Source organism: Rhincodon typus, chromosome 12 (assembly GCF_021869965.1).
Source record: "Rhincodon typus isolate 14 chromosome 12, sRhiTyp1.1, whole genome shotgun sequence".
In the NCBI taxonomy this organism is placed as follows: Eukaryota; Metazoa; Chordata; class Chondrichthyes; order Orectolobiformes; family Rhincodontidae; genus Rhincodon; species Rhincodon typus.
This window is the reverse complement of record NC_063343.1, coordinates 10,444,517-10,458,233: the sequence shown is the minus strand read 5'-3', so window position 1 is coordinate 10,458,233 and position 13,717 is coordinate 10,444,517. Positions and strand designations below refer to the sequence as shown.

The 13,717-nt window shown below is 44.3% G+C and overlaps 1 protein-coding gene across 1 annotated transcript in view; it reads left to right on the top strand.

Annotated features, from left to right (window-relative positions):
* The window catches only part of ebf1a (EBF transcription factor 1a), a 392,441-nt gene that overhangs the window by 201,604 nt on the left and 177,120 nt on the right, over window positions 1-13,717 (top strand). Inside the window, exon 7 of the mRNA XM_048603786.1 lies at window positions 4,619-4,700. Within this exon, the coding sequence (XP_048459743.1) occupies window positions 4,619-4,700 (82 nt within the window). The remainder of the gene's footprint in view (window positions 1-4,618; window positions 4,701-13,717) is intronic.

Here is a 13,717-nt window from a genome sequence, read left to right as displayed (position 1 = left end):
GAAAGCTTGAATGCTAGAGGTTAGTGAGCTTGGGAAGGGTGAGAGCATAGAGAGATTTGAATGCAAGAATGACCGTAACATATAGCAGAAGAATTAAGCCATTTAGCCCATCAAATCTGCTGTTCCATTCGATCATGGCTTATATGTTTCTCAACCCCATTCTCTGGCCTTCTCCCTGTAACCCTTGATCCCCTTATTAATCAACAACTTATCTACCTCTGTCTTAAATACACCCAATGACTTGGCCTCCACAGCCTCCTGCAGCGGCGAGTTCCACAGATTAACCACCCTCTGCCTGAAGAAATTCCTCCTCATTTCAGTTCTAAAAGATTGTCCCTTCACTCTAAGGCTGTGCCCTTGGGTCCTAGTCTCTCCGACTAGTAGGAACATCTTCTCCATATCCAATCCATCCAGGCCTTTTAGTATTCTGAAAGTTTCAACTAGAACCCCTTTTATCCTTCTAAACTCCATCAAGTACAAACCCAGTGTCCTCAACTGCCCCTCATATGACAAGCCCTTCATTCCCAGCATCATTCTTGTAAACCTCCTCTGGAACCCCTCCAATGCAAGCACATCCTTTGTTAGATATTGTGTCCAAAACTGCTCACAATATTCCAAATGCAGTCTGACCAAACCTTTATATAGCCTCAGTAGTACACCTCTGCTGTTGTATTCTAGCCGTCTTGAAACGAATGCTAACATTGCATTTGGTTTCCTAACTTCCAACTGAACCTGTGTGTTAACCTTAATATAATAATGAACAAGGACTCCCAAGTCCCTTTGTGCTTCAGCTTTCTGAAGCCTCTTCTCATTTAGAAGATAGTCTCCACCTCTGTTCTTCCTACCAAAGTGCATAACCTCACACTTACCCACATTGTATTCCACCTGCCACTTATCTGCCCACTCTCCTAGCCTATCCAAGCACTACTGCTGCCTTCCCGCTTCCTCAACACGACCTGCCCCTCCACCTATCTTTGTGTCATGAGAATTTGAAAATTGAAGCACTGATGAACCGGGAACAAAAGGGGCACAGAGGGGGTGGATTGATGAATGGGACTTGGCGCAAGTTGGGATTCGGAAGTCAGAGGTTTGGATAAGCTCAAGTTTAAAGGCGGGCCAAAGATGGGATAAACAACAAGTTTGCAGAGAGCTTCACAACAGGATCCGGGTTTATCTTGACCCAACACAGGACCATCGGTTCAGGGCTTGAATTGCAAATCTGCACCTCCCCACAAGCCCAAGGGTGCTGAAGACAATTATGACAACCTCATTTGGGTTTTCGCTGGGTCCACCTGATCTGTATAGGGGGAACCTAGCTGATGCTTCTACTCTGGAGGTCGTTTATGCAAATCGATGTGGAACATTATTTTCTGAAGACAGCATCTTTTAAAGCACAACGTAGATAACTACCTAGCTCAAATGGTTTTGAGAAAAGGAGCACTAATATCACTGTAAATTGTATGCAGTGACTCACATCAAGCCTTGGCTAAATATTGCCAGACCTGGGATGCAACTGCCTCATTTCCAGTAACAAACTGATGAGGATTGTACACACAAGCCGAGGTCAGCAATAATACGGGCAGATCCTGAGGCAGGTTTCCAGTTACATTGTCGAACAGGGCTACAAGTGTAACAGGGTGATCACTAAATACCAGTACCGCAGGCTTTTGCAAGTCCCTGTTGCTAACCGAATGAAATGTGAGGGGAGGTGTGGGATTTGATGCAACAAGTTGGAGATAACCTTCTTCATTTGAAGGTGAAGGGCTTCTTTCACTTAATACATAATTATAGCTGTACCACTGTCAGATGTGGTCCCACAGCTAACGTAAAGCAGTAACTGTGACTCAGTTTAACCTCCCACCGTGCCTGTTGTAGCTCAGCAGATACACAGCCCTTTGCACTGAGTGCCAATCTGCTTCTTCTGCTCTGAGCGCTGAATCTGCTGTTTTGTTCTCTCGCTGCTGTACACTCTTGTGGCCTGGCCTCGGCGTTAACCAAACCTCAGAGAGACAGAAAAGGGTGAGAAAATAAACTGACGTGGTTTGCTGCTGATGTCGTGAAGTTGGCCTGAAACTGACACCCAGGATGGTTGCAAAATAAGTATCGCAGCTGACATTCCCTCTGAACGGATTTTTATTTCCCCCCCCATATTTGAGAAAACTCGCCGCATCAGCAAATTGCCACATGTCCTTCTGTTTATAGATTCCAGGAAAATTTATCCCAGAAAAAAAATCTCGATGGCTCACGCACCATTACCCAGTTTTGGGGAGTGGGGTGGGGGAGCTGTTTTGTGTGCGTAGGTATTTTTAAGCGTTTCATCTACATCAGTTGAAAAGTATTCCGTGAGGCTGCTGTGGCCAAAGTGGGCAGCTGCAAAGGGGAGTGCATTTCGGAGGTGCCCTGATGCACTCAGGAGATGGTCCCCGGAGCCTCCAGCAGCTCCCCTCTGAACCGGCAGTTTCTGAGAAGAGATCGCCACATAAGGGTCTGTTCGAGATGCTGGCTGACAGGGCTGTCTTTGCTTCCCAACAGATGGTGCATCCTCTTATTTCCACAGCCCACTCATTGCTGCAGGCCCCCAGGGGGACCGAGCGCAACATTCCTGACGGCTGTAGCAGGTCAGGCTCGGGGATCGGGTGTCCGTGCCCTTCATAGCTCTGGGTACTAACTGACGAGCTGCTGACAGAGCAAGGACCAGCCAAGGAGTGAACAGCATGTCAGGAGTCTGGAGTTGTGTGACTGCGTCTCAGTTCTTCCTGGCAAGACTTTTGTCACATTCAGCACCGTCTTCCACGGGCTCTCTTGGCTCACAGACAGCTCCCCCCCCCCCCTCGCCCCCAACCTCCCCCAGGGCCACACGTTTGTCTCTCATTCAGACGCTAGCGTTTATACTGACAACATGGTCTGCAAGTTGCGAGCAGACTGACACAGTTGGATGTAGCAGTTCGACAATAGGGAGCAATGAAAAGGACACTCTTAACACACCAGAAATTAAACAGCAACAAGATTCCGCCCCCACCTCCTCACCGCTTCTTTGTAAATGAAAATGTATTTTGCGAAAGGAATCTGAAAGTGAGATAGAAAGATGTTAGAAGTGCAAAAAAAAAGCCCCAAAAGCCTCTGTGAAGACAGTATGATTCCTCGGATAATACTTCAGTCTGGGACAACACCCTGGAATGTGATGCTCACCTCCTTTCTAAGGGCTGTTGGGCATCTGTGTGTTAATAGAATGGTTTGTTGCATCTGTGTTGGGGGTCAGAGGCAGGGAACATGTTGTAAATAGCACAATGCAAGCAATCAGTGCAGCGTCATTATATTTTCTTGTATCTACATGAACTGTGTTTGCAGTTCCACAGACACCAGCGACCCTTTGGTGCCTTGATTTATGTAAGTGATTGTCTGTCCTGCATAAGGCTAGGCTGAGAGTGTTTAATGCTCTCTGACTTGTCAAACTCAGTCCTATCTAATGCTCACTCTGACACACAAGATACACTGAATTGTAGCCAGAGCTTTACATAGTCGAGCAGCACTTCTCAGCTGAGGCCTGCTGACTTTCATGGCGACTACCACAGCAGGCAGTGTTTTTTTCAACTCACTTATCAGGGGAATTTGTCAGTCACAATTGGCCATGTCCAGTTTGCATCAACCCCTTCACAAATGAACAGGAACTTACATACACACCCATGCACACACACACAAGCGGAAGCATGGACCCGTACACAAATACTCACATATACATAAACATGTACACAAACGCACAAATACACATATATGACAACAGACACATACCAATATATATGTAGACAGAAACAGACTCATGCCCATTCAAGCCCACACATGCACAGAAACACACAGAGATGTGCTTAGATATACACACAAGAACAAGTTGCCTTTATATCATGCATTTCACAGTAAAAAAAGACACCCCAGGGTAATTCACAGGAATCGTATCAGACAAAACACTCTTACATACACACATTCACACTTACATACAAGCACGCACATTCACCTAGGCATATAAACACACACACATTTATACGAGCACACATTCAAGGTCATATAAACATGCTCACATGTACATACAAACACACGTATGTACAAACACACTCACACGTACATATAAAAACACTCACACGTATATATAAACACATTCACATGTATAAGCAACCACACATTCATATGTACATACTTGCAAACACATTCACATGTATCATCAAATGTACTCATTTACATATACTTACAGACCTTGGTATGAACCAGGAATGATCTGAACTCTCTTGGTCTGTATGACTACCCTACAATCTGGACATGAGGTTCATACATTCTTAAATTAATTGCCGATTTGTTTTTGTTTGAACTGACTTTGTCTTTGTCTGGTTAGTGAAATTATTAGTCTAAGGTAGAAAATAAGGTAAAATAGAGCAGAAGGTTAAAAAGTTGACACACGCACTTGAAATAAAAGGAGCAGATGCAGCAATGATCCTGATGCTTGTGCACTGCACTCAATCGATGGAAATAGAATTGTTTAAATTCTCTCACAAAGTGGACATTTCCTTTAATTCAGTAAAAGAATTTTAATCCAATTCTGTTTTTCCTCTCTCTCACTTTCCCACTTCAGGTTCTTCTTGAAATTCTTTCTGAAATGCAATCAGAACTGCCTGAAGAATGCGGGAAACCCAAGGGACATGCGAAGGTTCCAGGTGAGTATAGTTTTTATCTCTGCAGCCATCTCCTCTGAAAGCTAATTTGTGAACAAATAATGATTCATTTGTAGAGGCTTAGCTCTAAGTGGTAAATGGCAAGGGAGAGAGATGTATTCAATGGCTTAGAATGTTTTAAAAAAAAATCTATCCTCACTTGACTCATTTCTCACAGGGGAGAAGAAAGAAATAAAAGGTCTGTAGTGTTTAAATGTCCCTTATGAACAGCGAAAGGTTCTAACTGTTTGACTTGGTGCCTGACGAAAGTCCTTTGTTGTAGCAAAGAACCTGTGGAAATGTACACTGCCAAGTTCAAGTGCGGGCCAATTCAGACTCTTTGAAGAGGATGTAGCATTTAACCAGGCCATGTTTGAGGGCTGCATCACATCCGTCAGCCAGTGTGCATGTGTTTCTCAATGTGTCTAAAATGCTTTGTGCCAAAATTTTGCCCTGGCTTTCATGTCGCCTTGTGTTTTGCACTGAAGACCTGATGCGTGTAGGTGACCCACCTTCTGCCAAGCCTGAAACTAGAGAAAGAGGGAAGTCAAAGAAAGTGCTTGGCAATAACTTCAATGTAGCAAAATGGGATTGGATACCTTAGTGGGATTTGCGAGACAATTAAAAAGGAAGTGCCATAGTCAGCTCCCGCACAGAATCAGACCATGTGTCTATATGTGCTAGAGTGACTTAATAAACCACAGACAGCCCTGCTTTCTGCCTATAGCTCAGCATATTCCTTTACTTCAAATATATGTTTCACATTTCTCTTAATGGATGCAATGTTCTCCACCTCAACCACATTGGGTGCCAAATCTCCTAGCACCTTCTGCTCAACGAATTTCCCCTGTCCCATTTCCTCGCAATCTTGGTGATAATTATAAAGCAGTGCTGACTCACTGACACCCACCCCTCCATCACTGTTATCCAACAGCCAGCTAATGGGCCCGGTTTTGGCCTGCTCCATGTGTGTGGAAACTTCCTCTTCCCCGTTGAACTCCTTCATAATTTTGAAGACTTCCATCAAGTCACCTCTTGCTCTTCACTCTTCTCAACTGCTCAGCCTTCCCAGCTTGCAGTTCCAGAATCAATCCTGGTGAACAATAATAAGAGGCTCATCAGTGATCAAGCCCACTGAGCCATGGGTGTGCCACTTGATGTAAGCTCAGGTAGCTGAGGTTACAACAACTGGTGGAGATAAACTAAAGAGGTCACCTGTGCTGTTCTCCCAGTCTACTACCCTCTGTATGAGCTAGCTGTACGTATATATTAAAACCTGGGGTTACAATTCGTAGCATATCTACGTGGCGGCGTGGTAGCTCAGTGGTTAGCACTGCTGCCTGACAGAGCCAGGGAAACGGGTTTGATTCCAGCCTCGGGCGACTGTCTGGGTGGAGTTTGCATGTTCTCCCCATGTTTGTGTGGTTTTACTCCTGATGCTGCAGTTTCCCCCCACAGTCCAAAAGATGTGCAGGTTAGGTGGATTGTCCATGCTAAATTGTCCATAGTGTCCAGGGATGTGCAGGCTAGCTGGGTTAGGCATGGGCCATGCAGGGTTACAGAGATGGGGTGGGTCTGGGTGGGATGCTCTTCGGAGGGCCGGTGTAGACGTGATGGGCTGAATGGCCTGCTTCCACACTGTAGCGGTTCTATAAAAAAACTGGCAAATTTGCAATTTGTCTGTGCTGGTGAGTCACAGATGGACATTGTCCAGCTGGACTGAGATTTTGTCTGACCTCAGTAGAATGCAGTGTTTATGCAATGATGTCGACAACTCATGATAGTGGATAAGCCACCAATATTGAGCTGGTCATGGACAACCCTGCCCAGTCAGAGACACTGAATCATTGAAACTGCTTCTTCTCAGTATTGGACAGCTAACAAGTGCAGCCTGATCAGCCCTTTCCTACAATGAGCAACCACTGATCTTCCCCATGTTGGCAATTAGATCAATGGGAAGCCTTTCTGACTGCGGAAGGTTCCTCATTGGATACTCGTTATTCAACATCTTTGAGTACCGCTCGCTGATCTCCAATGACGTGTCTGTGAATGAGTAACACTGAAGATGGTGCAGGAAGGATGTGACATTAATTTGTGCTAAGTTAACTGGGAACAGATGGGGCTGCTGCAAAAAAGAGATAAAGAAATGATTAGGGAAATTGGATGAAGCAATATTTAAACAGTGACAGTAACATAAAGGCAATTTTCCTCTCAAGTAATAGCTGAGTGTTGTTTTCTAACTCGAGCTAGGATCCAGTCGTCTGATTGTTATTGGTTGACTCATGTTGGGAATCACGTGCATGGACCTTGAGTGACAGCAAGATTTATCTCAGTTGTGACTCCCCCTTTCTCCCTTCTCCATGGTGAAGTTCCTTGTTCGCAGCCACTAACTATGCCCAGATGAAGAACGAGGGAAGTCCAAAGCTTATATTCAAAGAGGCTTCCTTGAAAGAAGGAGCCTGTACGACTGAAGGCATGCCTGCCATTGTTTGGACAAAGGAAGTGGGAGGTAGACAAAAGGCCAATACTATCTGGGGGGGTAATGCAGAGTTCGGAGAGGGGTATAGAGCTGGAGGAGGTTACAGTGGGAGGGAACAATTAAAGCCATGAAGGGATATGAAACACGATGGTGAAGCAGGTGGAGGAACAGGCAGAGCCCTTGGGGGTGAAAAGGGCAAGAGTCTTGACGTTAATCAGCATTGCAGGAAAAGAAACTAGATTTGAAAGCGCATGGACTCTCACTCAGAGTGAAGCTTGGCAGGCTCAGAGACTGCACTGAAGTCGTCGGGAAAAGAAAGTCATTTGTAAGATACAATAGGTCTTTTGTCAGCATGGAGCCCGAGTCAACTTGGGGAGAAGAGATTCTTGTCTCCTGGAGTAGTCTGACAAGCCGACATAAAGAGTCTACCAGAGAGTCCACAGGATGATCTGTATGATGGTTCACCTAATAAGTGCTCCCACTACTCGGGCTAATTTTCATATCGTAATCACTTTTCACGTTATCTTGGTGCCGCAGTCAGCACTTCTCATGTATGATTGGCTGGATCCAGGGAAGGTTGCTGATCTGTTGACTCTTAGAAGTGCTACTGTCAAAGCAGTGTGCGCCCATGTGGTAGTTGAGCCTTCAAGTATGTGAACAGTGACTGCTTAATTACTTGCGCTGTGTCAATTAGTGTGACCTTAGCATTTGGCAAAAGAAAACAACTAGCTTATACAAATGGAGAAGCAAAGAAACAAAATAAATTGTCGGACTTCATTGAAGTGGGACTAGATAAAGCTGTGTGTAGATAAAGCTTCCAAATTGGAGTGGTCTGTCAGTTTCAACAAACTTAAAAATACTAATAACGTATACCATCAGATCTCAGTAACATAAGACATGTAAACTGTCAAACAAACAGATGTTTTGTTGTCTCAGCTAATGTGCCTCTTAAGCTTGTCCTGTTGGATATCAAGTACTCCTCAACAAGGGATATGAGCTCGCTCTTAGTTAGCAGCATTTGATGGTTATTGAAAGGAAGATCTGTGTTTATGTCTGAAAATTCTACTGGCACAATGTGATTTCCTTAACACCCGTTCAACCAAGCCAAGCAAAGTATATCTCTGTCTGAAGTCACAAATAGAGCAGTAGTTTGGATTAAATGGCTGCATTTGACTGATATATCATTTACGACTTTTTTTCTTTACTGAAGGCCATGATTTGTATGAGTGTGCAATGCCACACGTATTGGCCAGCTCCCTCTATTAAGAGCCATGCAGTCATTCTAACGTGCTCCTACCCGGACAGCGAGATCGATCTTTTCAATCATGGGAGGGGCAGCAGAAGAAAACTCAGTCTTGCTCTTCTGTGACGTATCCACATATAAACATGCACTCAAATATGCACATCCACACACAAATATAAACACACGCACCTTTTTCAATGGCTTGCATTTATATAGCATCTTGGAAAATGCCCTGAGGTGCATCATAGGGACATTCTCAGAGAAGGGCAATGCTAGGTTCTTTGTGAGCAAGGGGAATGGACACAGTAACACCACTTCTCTTCTATGTTTGGCACCTTACACTAATGACTTGATTTTGTGAAGACCCTCTGTAGTTCTAAACCACCCCTTTGGACTAGGTTGTTCACCTGCTCTCTTACAAATCTCAGTCAGAGCCAGAAAATGGGGATTTGGAGGTGGGATTTAAGTCAGGAAAGAGATTTCTGAGACGTGAACTTCCTCCCACGCCCGTCTCTGTCCCACTTGAACCAAACCCATCCATTTTGATATTCATCCATCTTGATCATTCATTATGGAGTGCTGTGAGAAAGCACTGGCTCGAAAATGAACAGGATGATGCCGCACATGTCAACCAGCCAGCTTCCTTCGCTACTCATAAGAAATGGCCTCTGATTCAGAGCCATGGAGTGACATCCTGACAGAGAGTGCCTGCCTACCCATTCAGCCCTCTGTCTCTTGTGTTTCAGCTAATTTCCTAACCATGTCAATAAATTGCCCTCAAATTCAGAAGCTTATGAAGTCAATCCAAGTGTGCCTTCATCTTCCAACACACTTCTCCGCACAGTGTCCTTCCTTGTGGAAAGAAAACCTTGTTTCAGAATGTGCCGGTCAGGATTAGGGCCATTCAGCTCATTATGCCTGTTACATAGAGGAAGCAGTAGGCTACATCATCGGGTTTACAATATCAGTACAAGAGGAGGCTATTCGGTCCCTCAGTAGAAGAGAGTCTGGGCCATGTTGCTTTTTACAGAGAAACAGGAGGAGGCTGAGCAGCCTCTTGTGCTTGTTACCTAGGAACAGGAGGAGGCCATTCAACCTTCATATCATTTATATGGAAACAAGAATAGGTTACTCATCTCCTTGGGCCCAGCCTGCTATTCAATTAGGTGATAACTGATTTGCAGCTCAAAGTGATTTACGTATCTTTGTTAACCTGATGTTCACCGAGTGCATTTTTGAAACCTCCAACTGACCTGCAGTATCCACAGCTTTTAGGGCGAAAGAGTGTTGCAGTTTTCAACTGCCCTTGGTATGAAAAAGTCCCATCCTTGTTTCATTGCTGAAGGACCTAGGTCTAGTTTGAAGGTTATACCCCTGGATCTTGAAGAAACTGTTCCTATTGAGAGTTTGAGCCTATTGAACATTTTAGACAGCTCCATCAAATCGCCCTATATTCGAGGGAATTCAAGCCGAGCCTACACAACCTGTCCTTATAAGGTAACCCTTGCATTCTGTTATCATCCTGATGCTGATCATAATGGCTCAGTTTGCAATGCATTGTTAAGGGGGTGTTGAGTCACATGAACCCAAGGAATTTCATTTGAACCCCAGTAGAATTTTCTGAATTTGTTCATCTGTGATGATGGAGAGGTTGATCCCACTAACCATTTTATAAGTTAATGGTTTCTGAAACGGTTAATGTTTGAGATTGTAATGGGCTCCACCCAATCTGATGGTGTCCCAGAATGAAATGTCATCTTCAGGGGCCTCTGACAGACACAATTACAAAGACTAACTAGTTCACGTATCTTGTACCTGTTGGTATCATGCAATAAACTACTTCTTGTTATTAAGATAAGTGCCTCTTCTCATTGAGACTCAGTAGTAGCGTTTCTTTTACCACTGCGAGTTAGATAGGTCCTTAGACTCACTATATATGGTGCAGTGGTAGTGTCCATACCTCTGACACTTCTCAGACCTTCTCTGTAGTCCACCCTCCTCTCTGTAGGCAGGCACTCTCTGTCGGGATGTCACTCCGTGGCTCTGAATCAGAGGCCAATCCTTATGGGTTGGCCAGTTGGTTGACATGTGCGGCATCACCCTGTTCGTTTCGGAGCCTGTGCTTTCTCACAGCACTCCATGATGAATGATCAAGATGGATATCATGGGTAACCTTAGGAATGTATGAATGGGATTCGGACATTGAGACTCAATTAAAATCAATTAAATCACAGCTGATCTGTATCTCATATTTAACAACTATCTTAGTTGTGTGACTTTTTATAACCCAAGCTGACAAAGATCTATTAATCTCACTTTTACAATTTTTAATTGACCCCTAGATTGGAACCACTCTCTATATGAAGTACATTTTCCTGATGTCATTCCCAAATTACTTAGCTCTAATAGTTGTTCTGAACTTGCCCACCAGAGAGTAAATTCCCCTTCATCTACTCTCCCACATTTTAATTGCCTTAGCTGCCCTGACTAGATCAGAACTTGCTCTTTGTTCCAGGCACAAGCCAAATCATCCCACAGGCAGCAGAACAGGTTTGGAAGAAATCTTCAGATCATTAGCTCCTTCCTTTAAATCACCTCAGACCATGCAACTTCTTTCCTGAGTAAATGGAATAATGATTAAAAAGGTCCTTTTCAATAAAATAATCCTTCAAACTTCTGAATGTCAACAAAAGTTGTTTTCACCAAGTAATTGATTAAACTTTAAGGAACTTGCATCTTATTTTAGGAGTATAACAATGTTACCTGCCCGCACCCCCCGCCACCCTTTTGATCTCTCTTCTCCACATTTCTCATTGTCCCCTCTCTTTCACCTCTATCCTCCTCATCTCTCTCTCTGTTCCCCAACCCTTGCTCTCTACTCAAACCCTCACTCCCCGTCGACTCCTTCTCTGTATGCCGTCCCCTGATCTTCACCTCTCTGTCTCCCCGCCTCTCTTCTTTCTGTCTCTCATCTTTGTGCTCTCACCTCTCTCTCTCTCCCCCAATCACGCCCCCCTTCTACAGGTCCTATATAAACCACTCTCCTCCTAATGCCATCTCCTTCTGTCCCCACAACTCATGTCCCCATCCTCCACCCAATCCCTCCCCACTCTTTATCCCCCTTTCTCCAGCTCCATCCTCTTTACCAATTTCCTTCTCTTTGTGCTGTCTCTTCTATCTCCTTTCTCTCTGTCTCCCATGCTAGTCCTTCCTGCTTTCCCCATCCTCTCTGCCCCTCTCTCCTGCCACTCCATCCCCCGTAACCTCCCTTATGGTCCGTCTGCCCCCTTCCTTTCCTGAGCCCCACCCTTCTCTCTCCTCCACACCTGTCTTTTTTTTAGCATTAACTTGAACCATTGCAGGTATTTCCTAATCAATCGGTTCAGGGGATGTTATAACATGCATCTGGAACAGGTGGGACTTGAATCTGGGTCTCCTGGCCCAAAGGTAAAGACACTAACACTACACCAACTCTACCCCTGCCTGTGCTGACCCTATGGAGAAAGGCTGGGCATTGTTCCACTGTGAGGATTACGGATTCACAAAAATGCGTGTTGGTGACTGAGAGTGATGCTGTGACTGGCAGTGAGTGCAGCCTTCAGTTGTTGAAGTGCCCTTGCTTTGGCTGATCTTGTTGAGCAGCTTGTCTCCACTGAGACAAGGGAGGTGTGTTCAGACTGATTATTGTGTAACGCTGGCCCCTGCTCCTCGTGCACCTGAAGAGCTTTTGCGAGATGTGATGCAATTAAAACAAGAGCCTGCGAGTGACTTGGGATTTTCTGGTAGAATAAGTTGGGCAAAGCTCTGTAAGTGGCCCAGCTGAATCATTTATTGTGAGAGCAACTCTATTAGCACTTCGCTTTTTGTCTTTCATTTCTCAAGTGAGGCAATTTTAATTAAATTAATCTGACTGTCAATCTATCAATGATCAATCACCAGTGCCATGGCCCTTTCAGTGACAGCCAGCAAAAGGCTGACAGGGTCTGATAATGAAAAAAGGAATATACTTGTGAATTGAGTCAATTAGCCTGCATAATGGGTGGATTAAACAGCACCTAGTTTATTGCACTTTCAGATGTCAGCTCCTGAGTCCAGAGATTTGCCAGCAATTAACTTGGCTGTTATGATATTTGTTTATTGGGAGGTTGAACATGTCTAGAAGAACTTCGTCTTCAATCCTGCCACTGTGCGTTCAAAAGTAAATTCACTGGGAGCCCTTCTGTTTATATGGGAACACTAATTCGGGCTCCGTCGTTAAATTCTGAATGACCCTACCACTGTAAAGACAAAACAAAACAGCGTGAGCCTTCTTAGCGAGTCCCATCAGAGCCATTCCAACTTCTTGAGTATAGAGAAGGGGCAAATGAGTTAGTGCCTGCCGTTCTGATGTGGAACACCCTGCCTGGAAGGATGGTGGAAGCAGGTTCTGGGCTGAGTTTGCTTCCAGCTGGTTGTTTTATCTGATGCAGTAATCCTTATGTTACTTCCCATACTTAAGAAATGGAGTTCAGATGTAGTGTCATTGAAGAGTCCAGAGGTCATTTATTACAACAATTATATACAAATATACTTGCTGACAAAGTGTCTAGGCTGGTATTAAACTGTACATTTACAACACAGGAGCATGGTTACAGTAGAGTATCATGCTTTAAGTGATTTGAGGTAAGATGGATTCTGAGATCATTATACCTTCAGGTCACACGCTTCGATGCCATGATGATATCAACAGCATGTGTCTTAAAGATATAAAGATATACTGAGTGTGGGACATAATCAATCAATGAGTAATTTTAAAATAGAATAGACTATATACTCAGAAGCATTGTCATCTGTTCTCAGACATTTTCTTTCATATGAACTTCTGTTTGCAATTGCCCTACCTGATTAAACAGCTGCTTGAACATCTCAATGTTTTGTCATTATTAAAATTGAACTTGTGGGACAGGGTTGTAGTGGGACTAATTGGTAAACCTTTTGAAAAGATGTACAGATACAATGGGCCGAAAGGCCTCTTTTTGTGTTGTCTGATTCCACTGGGGCCTGCTTGGATTCTGAGTCTTCCCCCACCCGATCCCCATTTTCCTGTTACTCTCCACCACCACCTCTGGAAGACAATAGAAGGAAGCCCATTTTTCTCGTTCACTCTTGGGAGCACATAGTATATCATTTGGGTTCTGTCTGTTTTATATTTTCATGCCAGGGTCACCATTGCAAAGAGCACACACCCCTTTGGTGACACACACACACACACACACACACACACACGTACACACACACACACGTACACACACACACACG